Below are 17,797 nucleotides of genomic sequence, written 5' to 3'. Positions count from 1 at the left end.
CTCGATTTTAATAACATTGCTTCAAACTGCTCAACAATTTGAATAACAAGCTCTCTAAATCAATAAAAATGTTAAAAACAGAATAAATAAACTAGTTAAATGTGAGTCAACATTTTCAATCAATAAAAATTCAAATTATATGAAAATTAATCCCATGATTAGGTATCAATCAAACCTGGTGGGAGACAACACACAAGCAAAGAAATCATTTGGGTATGGTGCTTCTAAGAGAGCTTGCAATATGGGAAGGACAAAAGCTCTAGTCTTACCAAAACCTGTTTGGGCAAGTCTTATCACATCTTTTCCTAAAAAACACAAACTACAAAGAATAATCACACATTTAATAAGATTTCACCATTGTTAATAAAGCCAATCCCCAGAACAAAAGATAGAGAAAAATATAGAAGTTGGAATGGGAGGCTATTGAAAAAAATAATGCAATCAACAAAAAAAAAAATATAAAAACAACAATATATGGTATATAACTACATATAGTTTCAAGTTTCAAGTTTGCAAGTTTAAAATCTAAATGCCATCAGGGTCATATAACAAAGATTGTTATTTTTTTTTTCTATCTTTCTCTAGTTTATAAATAGTTAAAACAGAAAAATATCATATTGACTTGTAAAACTTAATAAAATGCTAACCTTCTAATGCAAGAGGAATTGCTTCTATTTGTATCTTTAATGGATTTTTCCAACCCAATTTTTCACAAGCTTCCACCAATGACTCAATTAAGCCCAAATCCTTGAATGTTTTTATTTCTTCATTCTCTTCCTCCATTCTTAGATTTTAACCTGTAGATAAAATTCAAAATAAAAAATTTAAATAACTTGTATACAGTCAAAACTCAACCATCAAAAGCAATTGGAAAAAAATAACTAATGAATAAAATATTATGCAAATGAGCGTTCCCCTTTATCCCATACCAACATTAGAATTATTCATTTTGAAAACAAAAACAAGCATATTAGGATGACATTTTTATACTGTTTGAAAGAAATATAACATAATGGTTGAACAGACAATGTCATTTAAGAATGATGTATCATTATATTGTTACCCTTGTTGAGTGTTGGAGATTCATGTTGAGGATGGAGAAACAACGGATCTTTGATGTGATAGTGAGATGAATGTATTTGTGCTAGATTTTGGACTTGGAAACCAGAGTTAACCTTTATTGCAATTGATGGAAAGAATAGGTGGTTAGACTTAGAGCTGTCAAAACGGGTAACCCGATCCACCTCGGGTTGAGCATTTGGTGGGGCAACCCAACCCGACTCATTTATTAGTGAGCTCAAAAAAATTGAACTTGGCCCGGCCCACCTTGGGTTAGTGGGTTAAACAGGTTGGTTCACCTAATTTAAAAAAAATGTAATTTTTTTAATATACAACTAAAGCCCAAAATCATAATTAAATGATAATTCTAAATACAATCAAATAAAATCTAAATAATATCATGTAGATAAATATAATTCAAAATCATCTCCAATACTATTTTAGGCCCAATAATTCAAATATAATTCGAACCCTAATGCTCATTTGGGCAATTGGGCCCAATAAACTGAAAGTTGAAGCATAAGTTTTTTTTTAACGGGTTGGTAGGTCAGCCTAGCTCACCACGGGTTCAACCCGGGTGAGCCAGGTTGTTAGTGAGCCAGGTTCAAAATTGGCCTGTATTAAAATTTTTAATTTTTTTTTGTCCAACTCGGCTCGAACCCATGGTGGGTCGGGTTAGCTCACCAGGCTGAGTCTATTTTGACAGCTCTAGTTAAACTGACACACGTATGTATATGTTGTATATATTCTCTCTTTAATAGAGATTTATCCGATTCTCTTTAAAAAAAAAAAAGTACTCTTAGAGAGTTGAATCTACTTATAGAATGATGATAATACCTAAAATTAGAATTAAAATAAAAAATAGTTGAATTACTCAATTTTATTGAGATTAAATTTAAAAAATTTAACGTAATTCATTATTTTTAAAAATTATAAAAAATTAATTAAAAAATATAATACTTAGATAAGTAAAGAAAAAAATAATAATGCTTCAAAGTAATGCGCTAATACTTAAAAAAAGTCATGATTTTTAAAATTAATATTAAAAAATAAAAAAAATGGTTGAATTATTATATTTATTTTGGATTGAGTTTTTAAAAAAATTAACATATTTCACTATTTTTTAAAATTCTTAAAAAAATTATATAATGCTTAATTAATAAAAAAATAACAATACTTTAAAAGTAATATATTAATTATTGAAAAGGAAAAATTATTAATTTGTAAATCTTAGATTTAATATATTTATAAAGTAAATTTTTTTTAAAAAATTATATAAATAATAAATAAAAAAATTATTAATGATGGAAAGTAAAGACATTTATATTTTTAAATATGTTTAAAACTTAAAAATTAAAAAAAAATATAAGAAAGAAAAAAGAAGGAAACGACACGGTTACAAACCAGGGCTCAGACCTAAGTCAGGAGAGGATTTAGCCTTCTACTGTGCCTGCTACCGTGCGGCGTTCTTCTTCTGCCTCTGTTGTCGTCTTCTTCTTCTGCTGCGGAGCTGTGTTCTTCTTCTTCTTCTTCTACTGCTGCGCGGCTGTGTTATTCTTCTTCTTCTGCGACGCAGCAATATAAATAGGAAGAAAAACTTAGGGTTTTTGCAGCGAAGATATCTGCGATTGCAATCTGCCCCAATATTTTATTTTTATTTTTTCGAATCGTGAGAGAATCTGATTCCACGAATCACGCGGAAGATCGGGATTTTACTCCGATCTTATTCCGCAACGTTTTTGCTTCCGATTTAGCACGGAAAATTCTCCGCATACCCTACGAGTTTAGGGTTTAGGGTTTTACGAGGTAAGTCACGATTTTAACAACACCTGTATGTTCAACCATTATGTTTATATTTCTTTCAAACAGTATAAAAATGTCATCCTAATATGCTTGTTTTTGTTTTCAAAATAAATAGTTCTAATGTTGGTATGGGATAAAGGGGAACGCTCATTTGGATAATATTTTATTCATTAGTTATTTTTTTCAATTGCTTTTGATGGTTATGAGTTTTGACTGTATACAAGTTATTTAAATTTTTTATTTTGAAATTTATCTACAGGTTAAAATCTAAGAATGGAGGAAGAGAATGAAGAAATAAAAACATTCAAGGATTTGGGCTTAGCTGAGTCATTGGTGGAAGCTTGCGAAAAATTGGGTTGGAAAAATCCATTAAAGATACAGATAGAAGCAATTCCTCTTGCGTTGGAAGGTTAGCATTTTATTAAGTTTTACAAGTCAATGTGATATTTTTCTGTTTTAACTGTTTGTAAAATAGAAGAAGACAGAAAAAAAATAACAATCTTTGTTGTATGACCCTGATGGCATTTAGATTTTAAACTTGAAAACTTGAAACTTGAAACTTATGTAGTTATATACCATATATCGTTGTTTTTATATTTGTTTTTGTTGATTGCATTATTTTTTCCAATAGTCTCCCATTCCAACTTCTATATTTTTTTCTATCTTTTGTTCTGGGGATTGGCTTTATTAACAATGGTGAAATCCTATTATATTTCTGATTATTCTTTGTGGTTTGTGTTTTTCAGGAAAAGATGTGATAGGACTTGCCCAAACAGGTTCTGGTAAGACTGGAGCTTTTGCCCTTCCCATATTGCATGCTCTCTTAGAAGCACCACGCCCAAATAATTTCTTTGCTTGTGTGTTGTCTCCCACCAGGTTTGATTGATACCTAATCATGGGATGGATTTTCATATAATTTGAATTTTTATTGATTGAAAATGCTAACTCACATTTAACTAGTTTATTTATTCTGTTTTTAACCTTTTTATTGATTTAGAGAGCTTGCTATTCAAATTGCTGAGCAGTTTGAAGCTCTAGGTTCTGAAATTGGTGTCAAGTGTGCTGTGGTGAGTTTCAATATAATTTTTTTTTAAATGATTCAGTGTGAATTTTATTGCTTCTCGTTTACTGCATAACTTAGACTTTTTGTGTTCTGTCCCCTTATACCATTTCCAGCATAATATTTAGCTTTAAATAATGGTTAGGCACTGTGTTAATCTTCTATTTGAGACAATCACGTTAGAAAAACTATTTTCTTGACATGATTTCCTTTCTCTCTAGCTTGTTGGAGGAATTGACATGGTACAACAATCCATCAAGATAGCAAAGCAACCTCACATTATTGTAAGTGTTACTGTTGCTGATAAGAATGTTTTGATTTCATTTGTTTCTTTAATTCAATAGTGTTAGATAATAGTTGAGTGAGATCAAAATTTAATCCTGAGTTGAGTATGTATATAAAATATATCACTCATGTTTAACTAAAGAAATGCACTATTTTTTTTGTTGGTTTCTAAATCAATTACTGGCTTGTATAGCTCATTATTGATCAGAACTTTTAATGATCATCGTGTTAATTATATGCTTTCTCTTGTGAAGAGATAGAATTTGTTAGTGTTATTATTTTCTTAATGTTTTGTAGTTGGTAAGCTATCAAATTCCAATGATGTTTGAGTATTCGCATAAAAAAGTTTAATGATTAGATTGCTGAAATGAATTCTTATTGATTTTTCCTTCCTTTTGTTTTTAGCATGTCTGCTTTCAAATGTTAATGCTTTGCTGTTTAACATGGTTCCTTTAACATTCACTTGTTGAGTAAATTTATTACAAAACTGCTACCTTGTTTTTAACCTGTTTCCCAATTTCAAAGATTTGTATAAGAAACACTGAAAATAACTGCCCCCTGTTTTCTCTGTTTTCTGTACAAATCTTTGCAAACAAACACCGAAAATAACTCCCCTTTCTGTTTTCTCCATTTGCTGTACTAATCTTTGAAAACAAAATTAAATTAAAAAGATGATAGTTTTATAATTAAGAGTGAAAATAAAAATGATCTAAAAAAAATGAAAACAGAAGTAAGCAAATCTTTAGTTTATCACTAACTTTTGCCCTTCTCATTTTAGAAGTCCTATATTTTTTTATTATTATTTATTTATTTGTGATGAATTCATATTCATGCAGGTTGGGACTCCTGGACGAGTTTTAGATCACCTAAAACATACCAAAGGATTTTCTCTTAATAGATTAAAATACTTGGTATGATTTCTACATTTTTTTTTTGAAATATATTGAATTATTGATATTACTTTCTGTATCCTAAGAATATTTGAATGTTCATATATATTTGGTGAAGGTATATAGGTGAATGCTTTATTCTTAACTTCCTTTTCCCCATGATTAATATAGATGAATGTTTTTTATGGTTATAAATATATATATATTTTTTTAAATTGAAATTATATATTTCAGAGCTCAAAATATACACAAGAAAAAGAGGGCATACTTAACCTCTATTTACACCAACAATTGAAAGAAAACCTTTATATCTGTTGTATTTCTATTTCAATCTATTCTTACATTAGTCTATTCATATATCAGCATAATCATCTCCTGTACAGGTTTCTGCATTAATTTCTTCTGTTTAAAGATAAATATTTTAGCTTCTGGCTTAGCCTTCTGGACAAAATAAAGACAAGAGCAAAAAACTGCTGCCATCACATTGAAAATAACATTTTATTCTCTTTACCCTTTCAAAAACCTGTTTCCAAATATCAAAACTAGTAGAATCTAGATTAAAATCAAACTGTGCTTGTAGCCAGTTTTAAAACTTGAAAAGATCTACTTGAAAAAGAGAATGATTTTATTATTATCATTCATGCATATTATATTCTCATTACACCTATTTGTAACAATCTAATCTTCCAAAATAAGGAAATAAGGAAAAAATATGCTGAAAAATAAATAGAAGATTCTACAAATATCTTCTCTAATTAGGAAGATTTTTCTCTAATTACAACAATCTGAATGCCTCCCCTCTACCAAATAACCTTTTATTTATAGATGTGATGGCCTGATGGACTTGGTCCATGATATCCTTTTAACTAATAACTAATCTAATTTCCATATATCCTGACTGAGTAGCCTCATCCAAAATACAGGCGACCCTTTGTTTCCACTTCCAATTGCTCCATCACAGGAGCTACATATTGATTCATTTAGACATCCTCATCACACTCACACCAAGGCAGTTTTGGTTTATTGGGTTGAAAAATATGTTATGTTTCCTGCATATTCCCTGTCCCATCTGTATTGGATACAGCATTGCGGACTAGAAGTATTATGATTCTAGTTGCATGGGATCTGAATTTTGCCATGTCTCCTGTTGTGACCACGCTTGGATAATTGGTTAATGAGGCAATAGACAAACATTTTTAGTAATAATATCCCTAATTTTTGCTCTAAATAGTAAATATTATTTATTAAAATAATAATGTATATTTCCTTTCCTTTTTCTTTTCTTTCCTTTTATCAACTTCTCTGATCACTATATTCCTCTCTCTTAATTACAAAAGGACATAAGGTTAGATCAGTTTGTGCATAATCTTCCCACCCAATTTGATTATTGTCTTGATAAATTCTTATCTACTTGTTCCGTTCCCTGAAGTCTTCATTAGTCAACAATATATTTAGTTGTGAAGGAGAATCGATCATTCATGCAACTGAACTGTGATCGATTTTGGTGACTTGAATGTGGTGTTTAAAATTGATACAAGTTTATATATTGTTGAAACAATGCATGTTTCTGCATTGGTTTTGGTTTATCTTACGTGGTTACATAGTTATGTTTAAAGCAAATGAGTTGCTGATTTATAACTGATTTAGATGTAGGATGCCATGCCTTCTGTTTTCTATTTATGGATGCTGGGAGATGTTAGTGGATTTTACAAAAAGAAATTAGTAATCCATTTTGTTGTCTACTTTATGCTTATCTCAATTTTGTCCTCATTTCCATTCCATTCATATACATGGACTTACTTGATTACTCTTTATTTTGAGCAGGTCTTAGATGAGGCAGATAGGTTGTTGAATGAGGACTTTGAGGAATCACTTAATGAGATTTTACAGATGATTCCTCGTGAGCGGAGAACATTTCTGTTTTCTGCTACGATGACTAAGAAGGTATATTCATAAATTTATTATTTATTGCTCACTTCGAAAATATATATTCATAATTTTTGCCTCTTTATACCTTGGCATTTACCAATTATGGCATCTTAATATGCAAGTGAACCCTTTTTCTATACATATTCATAGATATGGAACCTTATTAGATGCAGGTCATTAATTCTAATTGTTGATATATAATTTTTTAATAGATTAACAAAAACATTTAATCTTATTATTTGGGGTCAAATGTATTATATCTCGTTATGTCAACATGCATTTGCTTCAATAAGGATATTATGGTGCAAATGAAATTGGACAAAATGGTATCTATATGCTGCTTATATTCTACAATATTCTACAGATGCTTGGTTGTTGACTTGTATTTTTAAATTTATGTTGCTAATAGATCAAGTTGCACTCTCGCTGTTGCAGGTCCAGAAGCTCCAAAGGGTTTGTTTGAGGAATCCTGTGAAGGTACTACTGTAATTGTTACAAATATGTTTAAATATTGGGGGAATTACATTACACTCCACTTTCTTGAGAGATGTTTAAATTACCTTTTTCCTGTCTTCTCTTTTGAAAAATCATGCACCCTTTGAGAATTTAATTCCTATTTTTAACTTTAGTCATTTTTAACATAAACAAGCTTCGTAAGAATAAATTTTCTTATTTTTAGTATTAGTGATATTTAGTTTTAAACCCTTACTATTAACTTTAGAATTGTAAGAGATAAAATGAAGCTTTTTGGTGAAGCTTCAACTTCCAAAGTTCATATTAAGGAATTTTCTCTTTTTCTTAATGTTTTACAGTTTTAAAATAAACAACCGTGTTCAAAATTAGTTTTAGGTGACACAGGGAGTCTGACAAGAAGGAAAAATGTTCTTGGGAGTAGGGGTTTGAATATATAGGTCAGACTTAAAATATGTAGATCAGATCTGTTTTATAAAATTAAAGCCTAAGTTTGATCTATTATTTATGATAGATTTTTATATAAGTCTGGCCTGATCTTTTTTAAAAGTTTGTTCTAACCTATTAGTAAGCTCATTTTATATTAACAATGTTAATTAGGCTAATAAACATTATTTTTAAAAATCTAACAAATATATTTTTAAATATATCGCTAAGTTATTTTTTAATTTGTGTGATAAAAAAATAATTTACTCAATATTATTAAAATTTAGATTTTAAAAAAAATATGTGCAATGCCACAAAGAGAAGAAAAAATGAATCATTTTTTGTTAGAGATAATTCGTACACATGTTTACGCACACTCACACATGTTGTAAGCATGTAATGAGAAAAGGGTAATCTTATTCTTTTCAAAAAGCAAAACTTTTTAAATATTTTTTATATCTCATTTGCCATATTTTAAATAACCAACTCCAATTTTAACAAACTAAAATAGTTATGGTAACAAACTAAAAAAATACCCAATCTTTTATACTGATAAATATGCTGGCTTATTAAGTCTAACAATTTTTTTTTTATATAAGCATAAGTCCAGTCTTTTTAAATAAATAGGCTTTTTTAAAAGTTTAAATTTGATTTTTTTATTTAATAGGTTAGGACAGACTAGATTTTAAAGAGATCAGGCTATAGGCCCCTGTTTTTGAGGCCTGCCTATTTCCATCCCTACTTGAAACACACATTCACAGTTGCTCACCCTTGCTAAGGGTTTTATTTACTGTATAATGATTAAGTATAACACATTTCATCTCTTGAGGGAGGGTAGCATAATTTTAAAATTAGAAATGAAGGCAATATACTTTAAGCGTCATCCAAAGGAGGGGAGTATTTTTACTTAATTATATATGTATATATATATATATATATATATATATATATATTTTTTTTTTTTCCTGTTCTGATGTGTCTCAAAATTTGTTTTAGATTGAAGCAGCATCTAAGTATTCCACTGTTGACACATTGAAGCAGCAGTATCGCTTCTTGCCAGCCAAACACAAGGTTTCTCTTCTTTCTTATCAGAAAAATGTTGGATTTTAAAAAAAGAAATTGTTGTCAACTGTACATTGAATTTCTTAATGCTCGTAATGGCTTCTTGACCCAATGGAGGTTGTGTAAAGATTACCAACTACTCACATTGAGGGGAAAAGTAATTTGAAATGTCTTGCCATTTATATTCCCTTTTTATACACAAAGCATTGGTGCCTGCTTCAAACAAAGTTTCTACTTCTATTTGTTGTCCAAAAATAAGTTTTACCTAATAAAAGTGTGTTAGTGAGGTTGTTAAAGATATCTTACAAAAGAATGTTCATGAATGGATGAGAACGAATTTGAAAATATCTCATATATTGTCATTGTTTTCCTTTAAAATGTATCTGGCTATCTGCTGCTTGCAACATACTAGATGGAGACACATAATCATGATTAGGTAGGACAAACTTCAACCATGAATTAATTCTGTCATGCTATAGGTTTGGCAGAAGAATTATTTTATTAAAGATTATGATGTTAGATAGAGAGCACACTGTTTGTATGGCGCAATTGTAATAAATTAGCCATTTGGATTGAAATTAATATATATTCATACGTTTTGGGTTTCATCAATCATGCCCATTATCCTTTACGTTTGTGATGATTGTGTTCATTAATTATGTGTTTATCTTATAGGATTGCTACCTTGTATACATTCTCACTGAAATGTCTGGAAGTACATCAATGGTGTTCACTCGCACTTGTGATGCAACTCGGCTTCTAGCTTTGATCCTTAGAAATCTTGGTCTAAAAGCCATCCCAATTAATGGTCATATGAGCCAGGTTACTGTACTACAAATCTTGTATTATAATTCTAATTTGTTTTCAACCTTTTTTGTTCCCTTGTTTTGGGAGGGAGTGGTGGGGTGTAAGAAGTGGTTGTCTTAGTCATCCTTTCATTATTTAAGGGTGTGTCAATGAAGTATCACCAATTTTATTTATTTTTGTAATAATCTTTTGACAGTCGAAGAGACTTGGAGCCTTGAATAAGTTCAAATCTGGAGAGTGCAATATTCTCCTTTGTACTGACGTAGCTAGTAGAGGACTGGATATTCCAGCGGTAGATATGGTGATTAACTATGACATCCCCACAAACTCCAAAGTAAGATGTTCTATGCACTTGTATGTTTTTACTGACATGTTCTATTACAATTATAATTAAGCAAAAGTTCACATGCATGACTCATTACACATCTAAATTAACACAAGACCTGGAATCATGGAAAAAGACAATAGTTTAAGGAACTTTTTCGTGTTTATATTCGCTGATACTTCGAGCTACAGGATTATATACATCGTGTTGGAAGGACTGCACGTGCAGGGCGCTCTGGGGTTGCCATTTCCCTTGTGAATCAATATGAGCTTGAGTGGTACGTTCAAATAGAGAAGCTTATAGGTGAGTAGTATATATGCTCTGTATTTTCTTTGACATGTTAAAGAACAAAAGTGTTTATGAATAACAAATACAAGTATTCCTCAGACAAGAAGCTACCAGAGTATCCTGCACAAGAAGAGGAAGTTCTGCTTTTGGAAGAGCGTGTTAGTGAGGCCAAACGATTAGCCGTCATGGTAAAATTTTGTACTGAGCTTATTTATATTCTAATCTAGACTATTTCTTTTTTGAAAAATAACAAAAATTAAGGTGAGGGATTTTGTTGAATGTGATGTTATCATTTGTCTGCCCCATTTTATTTACAATAAAGAACGTGATAACGAAATTTTGGGTATTACTATCTCCATTATTATTTATAAAACTTAAAATAATTATTTATTTCTTTATATAAGATCAAATTAAAATTGTCTCGTGTATTAATAATTTTTAAATTAATATACTTATAATTCAAGTGTTTAGAGTTTAATTATAAACTCATTAAAGAGTATGAACTCTAATTAATTAGGAGAAAGGTGAGTATTAATTAAGAGAAAAAAACAATAAAAATCATATACTTTAATTAGTTAGAAGATATATGAGTGTTAAGTAGGAAAGAGAAGTAGTATAAGAGTAATTTTAGAAAAAATATATAAATAAAACAAATCTATTATTATCAATTAAATTAACTATTTTTTTAATCTTAATGAATAAGACAATTAAGTATGTGATTAATGTGGTAGAAACTAGAAAGCAACTTGTTTTGTATGTGTATGTGATTATATTCCTGAAATTAGTAAAATATGATAAAGGATTTTAAATCAGCCAATGTTTATGTGCTTTAATTTAATTGCTAGAAAGTACTAAGTGTTAGTATATATGCTTGTGCAGAAAATGAAGGAGTCTGGAGGGAAAAAGAAAAGGAGGGGCGAAGAGGATAATGATGGGGAGGATATCGACAAGTACTTCGGTCTCAAGAATGGGAAATCATCCAAAAAGTTTAGAAGATGAGATCATATCACTGCCAGTGACTGAATTAATTAGGCAGATGAATGAATCAAATGAAGCCATGAAAAATTGATTGTGCATTATAATTTAGTTTTGAGCAAATTATTTTATTATAGAGTAAATTAAAGTTCAGTCTTAAAGTTTATTTTAATGACATTAAACTTCAAACTTTCCATTTGAATCATTCCGGTAAAAGAACTTCAAATAAATAGTAACATAATTTTTTAATGTTTTAAGTATATTTTGAAGTCCCTTACGATAAATTTATTTATGATTTTTCAAATTTAAAATTACGTTTTTAGTCTCTGATTTTTAAAGATCATGTTTCAATTTTTGAAGTTATTAATAACACAATTAAAAATAATAAGTTAAGATAATTATATAACATCAATTGAGTTTAATATTATATTTTTACTTATAGAGATGTTAATAGGTAAATTTTGTATAATAATATTTGATAATTTTTTTAAAAATTGAATTTAAAGACTAAAATTAAAAATTACAAAAGTTAAAAAGATTAATTATAGATTTAAGGACTAAAAATAAATTTATTTTAATTTGAGAAAAAAATATAAGTTAATAATCTATATATTGTTAGTATAAAATTTGTTTTACACTGGTAATTAATTAGATCTTTTAATTGTATCATGTTACTATAAACATATTTACTTTTAACATTGACATGACACAATTAAAAAATCTAATTGTTACTAATGTAAAAAAAATTTATCCTGATAGTGTATAAGTAATTAATTCAAAATATATATATATATATGTAAGTTTACTATTAGTTTGTTAAAAACGGTCCATAAGCGGTCCAATAAGATTACTTTTAGCATGACTATTGTTTAACCTCTTTTTCTCCCTTATTATTAGCACTGGCATAATTAAATGTGGGATGCAGCGAGTATTTAATTTATATTAATAATTAATAAATATGATAAAAATAATTACATAAGTTATTTTTGTTTTTAATTTATGATAGAAAAAATTGACTGAAGAGAATTTATAAGTTAAGGTATATAATGACGATTAATTTTATATATTAAATATAAATTTTTATTATTAAAAAAAAAACATTGATAAGAGGGTTTGTAAGGATTTTTTTTAACTTTTTATCTAATTTGATTTTTTATTTATTACAATTATTTATTAATTAAATATTAATATTTTATAATAAATATTAATAAATAAAAATATATTTTTTATTACATAAAAAATTATTTATCATAAATTTAAAATATAATTTATATATTTAAACATAGTATTTATTTTTATATATAATTTATTATAAATTTTAATTGTATAATAAACATATATATATTTATGGACTTATTATAACTAATGTATATAATATTTGAGAAAATTATCGACTATTGTTTTATTTTTTTGACACCTATGAAATAATATATAATATTGTCTTCAATAAAAAATTAATTATTTGTTATAAATTTTATATATAATTTTGAATTATTATTATGTAATATTTTTCGACACAATGTTATTGTAATAATTAATTTATATTCCTTTCATTTTTTTTCATAGTCATTTTGTAGATATTTTGTTATTTTTTTTATTGTCATTTTACTAAAATCAATGATTTATTATTATTTTTTTTCATTTTTATCCTCGATAATTAATGTATGTTTACTGAATAATGTATCTATTTATTTCTAATGTCAACTTATTTTTTCTCCAACTACCTATGTGATTAAATGGAGTAGGTTACTATTCACACGTGTATTATAATAATTAATGCATTAATTCATGATTAGGTGTGATTAAATGGAGTAAGTTACAGTTCACATGTGTATAATAATCAATGCATTAATTCATGGACTTCTCAAAAGGTGCATAACAATAATAAGTGTACACAAATCAACCGTCTCAAGACTTGAATGCAAAAGAAAATAAAAAGAAAAAATAAAGGGTATAACAGGAAAGTAAGTAATATATTTTTGAAAACTAAAATATCAATCATTTCCTTAAGTCCCGTGCAAAACCTTAAACAACTATGAAAAAAAATGGAAAGAGTATATATTTTTGACTGATATTTTATTTTTATTCCACCGTTTGTCTATTTCTTCATTAAATAAATACAATTAATAAAAACTATTATAACTCAAACATTTATTTTTAAAAGAACGTTTCTTTTTATTGTTATTTAAATTAGTCTATTCGTTTGATTTTTCATTCAATTAATAGTTTTTTTTTTAAAAATCTATTATAAATAAAACATTTATATTAAAAAATTATAAAAATAACCATATAAATAAATATTGAATTTATAAAAATAACCATATAAATAAATATTGAATTTATAAAAATAACCATATAAATGAATATATTTAATTTATAAAAGTAATCTTTAAAATTAACTAAATAATGCTTTACTATAAATAATCGAATAATATTCAAAAGACATAACATCTTAATTGATTTTTAAATATTTTATTTTTACTTATAATTTTTCTTACTTGAGATTGGTGTGGAGATGATTTTCGGGCAAGATCGGCGAGCCTCTTCTGCCTGGTACATCAGCTGCTCCGAGATGAGATTGGTACCTGCAAAAGAGACTCCGATGCTTAAGTTCATCTTTTGTGGGTGTATGGATCTCATATATATAATGCACGTACCTTGATGTAGATTAGAGTTTTTCCCACGACTGATAGTGGGATCGATTATGATTTGATAAGATTGAGATCTTATCAGTTTATCTTATCAATTGGAGAGTAAGCTGACTTGATAAGTCGATGTGGCCTGACTTCTTCGGTACTGAGGTGGGCCCTGATACCGATATGGGTAGTACAATAATGTTAAAATAAAAAATATTTTGGATAAAAAATTAAATTGTTCTTGTACAAATTTTTCTTTTAAAATATAAATGAAAGGTTTAACGTAGCATACAAATTTGAATTTATTAAATTTAAATGAGAACATTAAATATTTTTAAATTTAGTATCATTTAAATTAAATTTATAGAAACAATTTAACCTATGATTATCCTTGTAACTTTGTTTTAATAAAATTTAAAAAATTAATATCAATATGCATTGAATATTTTTTTTTCTTCTCATTTCAATCCCAATCTTCCGGTCTAAGACAACCCTCAAGAAAAGGAGATTCAACAGAAAACATCACTATATTATTACTTTAAGGGAAAAACACTTAATTTGGTCCCTTATAATAATTAATAGTTTTAATTTCATCTCTCTATAATTTTTTGTTTCAATTTGGTCCCCTATAATTTAAAAAAATGTCAATGTGGGACTTTTCGTCCAAATTTCACAAACGGTGTTAAGTGTAGATGACATGGATGCCACGTAGATACACAAGTGACAAGGTCCCATACTCCTTCTTTAATGCACCTGGAACGGGCCGTTCTGATCCCACTTGTTGTGTGTTAATTTTGTATCTGAAATAGGCTATTCCAGATGCAAATGTAACACACAATGAGTGTATCAGAATGGACCGTTCTGGTTTAAGAACGGACCGTTCTGGTTTAAGAATGGGTCGTTCCATAACGATTTATATTTAAATTTAAATTTAAGTGTTACATTAAAGGAGCATTGACTGATGTTTAAATTTAAGTGTTACATTTCAACAAAATGCAGCAATGTGGTTCAAAGATTGAAAACAACAATTCATAACATAACATAAATTTAAATATTAAAATATGCACCAGAGTTGATCTTCTTATCCCTATTTTTCATCATTGCCCATATAAATAATAAATTAGTTAGACGTACTTTACTGTCTGAGCCGTCACGATCTAGAACAGTAGATGCAATAAACTTAAGCATAATTCTAATGGTAGAGTGGTGAAATGTAGATGAATTGCATTTACCAGCCTCCCATTGTGTATGACCTGTTACAATCCCCAAAACATGTATGGATTAAATGATCTTGGGTTTTTTCCCCTATGGTTTGAAATCCAAAGATACTATTGAATTACTCCAAATTGAGACGATACTCTATATTAAAAAGTCTAAAGAAAATCAATCCTGGTTCACAATTTGCCCCGGTCAAAATTTCAATATGGAGAGAACTAAGAAATCAAGAACAATCCTTGGATCTGGAACGACCCGTTCTGGTTTCAGAACGGATCCAGATCATTAAAGAAGGGAGTGAGGAGGCATGCCACCTATGCATCTACGTGGCATCCACCTCATCACATTTAACATCGTTTGTAAAATTTGGATGGAAAGTCCTACATTGACATTTTTTTAAATTATTAGGAACCAAATTGAAACTATTAATTATTATAAAGGACCGAATTAAGTGTTTTGCCTTACTTTATTATAGGTATGAAATATTTTTTATATAGCTTTGTCGACAATGACTAACTTTTGCGAAAGAATTTGATCAATAAAACTAAATAGGATTAAAAAAGGTAAATATAGCCAAAAAAATTATTTTAAATTATAAAAGTTAAAAAATAAAATTAGTAAAACTATAAAGATTAAAATTGTATTTTAACTTATTAAAAATAAGAAAAATCTTTAGAAATATAATCTCAATTAAATGAAGTATTATTTTGGGAATAAAAAGAGAATCCTAACCACATTATTCCATCGTTAGAGATAGACTCAAAAATTTACTAAACTAATTGAGATTAGTTTCGCTCAACCAATAAGTCATCCGTATAATTGGTACAAGACTCGTTCTTTTTAAGTAAAACATGTTTTGATCAACAACACGATAATAAACAAGTTTTTAATTAAAATTTCTTACACAATTAATTCAAATCCTCGAAAATTCAATTTTCTCCCTCTTTCTTTAGTTAAATATTAAATGTTTAATTAATACTATTTTTGCCTTTTTGCATTGTGTTATTTTGGATAGATCAAGAAAAACTAATAAATACTCCCACTACTACATTTTAATTCTTTATCAATATTTTCCTACTTTCATTTATTAAAATGTTACTATATATTGAAAAAATAGATTATTTTTAAAATATTTTTTTAAAATGTTACTATAGATAAAGTAATACTTTTTCTTTTAATATTATTCTTTTCAATTATTTTCAAAATTAAAAGTCTCATATTAAGTAAAAAAATGTTACATAGGTTATTTTGTAAAATGTTTTTTTTTTTAAAAAACATTACTATAGATAAGTAACACTTTTTTATGTCGATATAATTATTTCTAATTGCTTCTAAAATCAAAATCCACATCAAGTAAAAAAATATTACATAAAGAGTATACTTCTGTCATCTTTATTTATTTTTCAATAATTAAAATCTCACATCAAGTAAATGAATGAACTATAAGAAATATATATAATCATACAATTATACGTAAGATAAATGAACTTTGATATTTGAAATATAATTAGGGTGACTAATTAAGAATGTTTTCAACCTTCTTTTAAAAAACTTGTAGAAGTTTAGGAAATATAAAATATAATAATTGATATCAACATCTATATTAAAACTAACTATTATTTTATTAAGTTAACAAAAAGTTAGCAACATGATTAAAATATTACAAAAAAATACCATTTGATAACATTGAAAAATGTTGTTTAATTGTGTAAAAATGTTATTAAAAGGTTTTTAGCAACATGAACTATATACAACATTTGATAATATATTGTAAAAGTAAATTAATAACATTTATACACAATTAGGTAACATTTTTCAAATCTTACTAAAAGTTCTTTGTGTTATAGTGTCTTTCTTGTTTCGAATATAAGAAGAAGAAAAAAACTCTTGTTGGTTAGTTTTAAATATAAACAAATCTCAACTAGTTTCATGCTATTTAATGTCATCATTCCCAAAATAACCCTTTATTTAATTGAGATTGTATTTCAAAAGATCTTTCTTATTTTTAATAGATTAAAATACAATTTTAGTCTTTACAGTTTTACTAACATTATCTTTTAATCCTTATAGTTTAAAATACAACTTTTTAGTTCCTATATTTATCTTTTATAATCCTATTTAGTTTTTAATAGTGGATAAGCCTTTTTAGTCCCTATTACCTTTTAAAATCCTTTTTAATTTATGTCTTTAAATTCTATGAAGCGTGATCTCTTTTATATTAATGTAATAGAGGCCTTTAACTTCGTATTTTTTATGATGAATTTATTTTATTGAAGTTATCTTGAATTTTCTCTTTTGATGTTTTGTGTCTCTATTTTACTTTCACTTACAACGCTCATTACTTATATACCCATTGTCCACTTTTTTCGCAAGTGATATTGCGAGAGTCAAATAACATAAGTGCAAGTCATCAATATATGACAATATCACTAGTGAAAAAAATTGGGCAATGAGTGTCTCAACAATGAGCATTCCAAGTGAGAGTAAAAAGTGGCACAAAGTGTCTGTGCACCAATATTTTAGGATAATTCAAGTAAAAATAAATTCAACATTAGAAATACAAAAT

General features: G+C 27.5%; 1 protein-coding gene across 1 annotated transcript; it reads left to right on the top strand.

Moving 5' to 3' along the window:
* Positions 1 to 2,446: 2,446 nt before the first annotated feature.
* Positions 2,447 to 11,640, top strand: LOC109788576 (DEA(D/H)-box RNA helicase family protein). Its single transcript, XM_020347338.3, has 14 exons — positions 2,447 to 2,865; positions 3,122 to 3,271; positions 3,609 to 3,738; positions 3,860 to 3,929; positions 4,144 to 4,206; positions 5,044 to 5,118; positions 6,922 to 7,041; positions 7,462 to 7,503; positions 8,920 to 8,994; positions 9,661 to 9,807; positions 9,989 to 10,126; positions 10,309 to 10,420; positions 10,505 to 10,593; positions 11,285 to 11,640. Exons 2-14 carry the CDS (start codon positions 3,136 to 3,138, stop codon positions 11,402 to 11,404), a joined length of 1,317 nt encoding a protein of 438 aa, XP_020202927.2. The 5' UTR covers positions 2,447 to 2,865; positions 3,122 to 3,135; the 3' UTR covers positions 11,405 to 11,640.
* The last annotated feature ends 6,157 nt before the right edge of the window (positions 11,641 to 17,797 follow it).

Source organism: Cajanus cajan, chromosome 7, assembly GCF_000230855.2.
Source record: "Cajanus cajan strain Asha chromosome 7, NIPB_CcT2T_4, whole genome shotgun sequence".
Taxonomy (NCBI): domain Eukaryota; kingdom Viridiplantae; phylum Streptophyta; class Magnoliopsida; order Fabales; family Fabaceae; genus Cajanus; species Cajanus cajan.
This window is presented reverse-complemented; position numbering and strand designations above follow the sequence as displayed.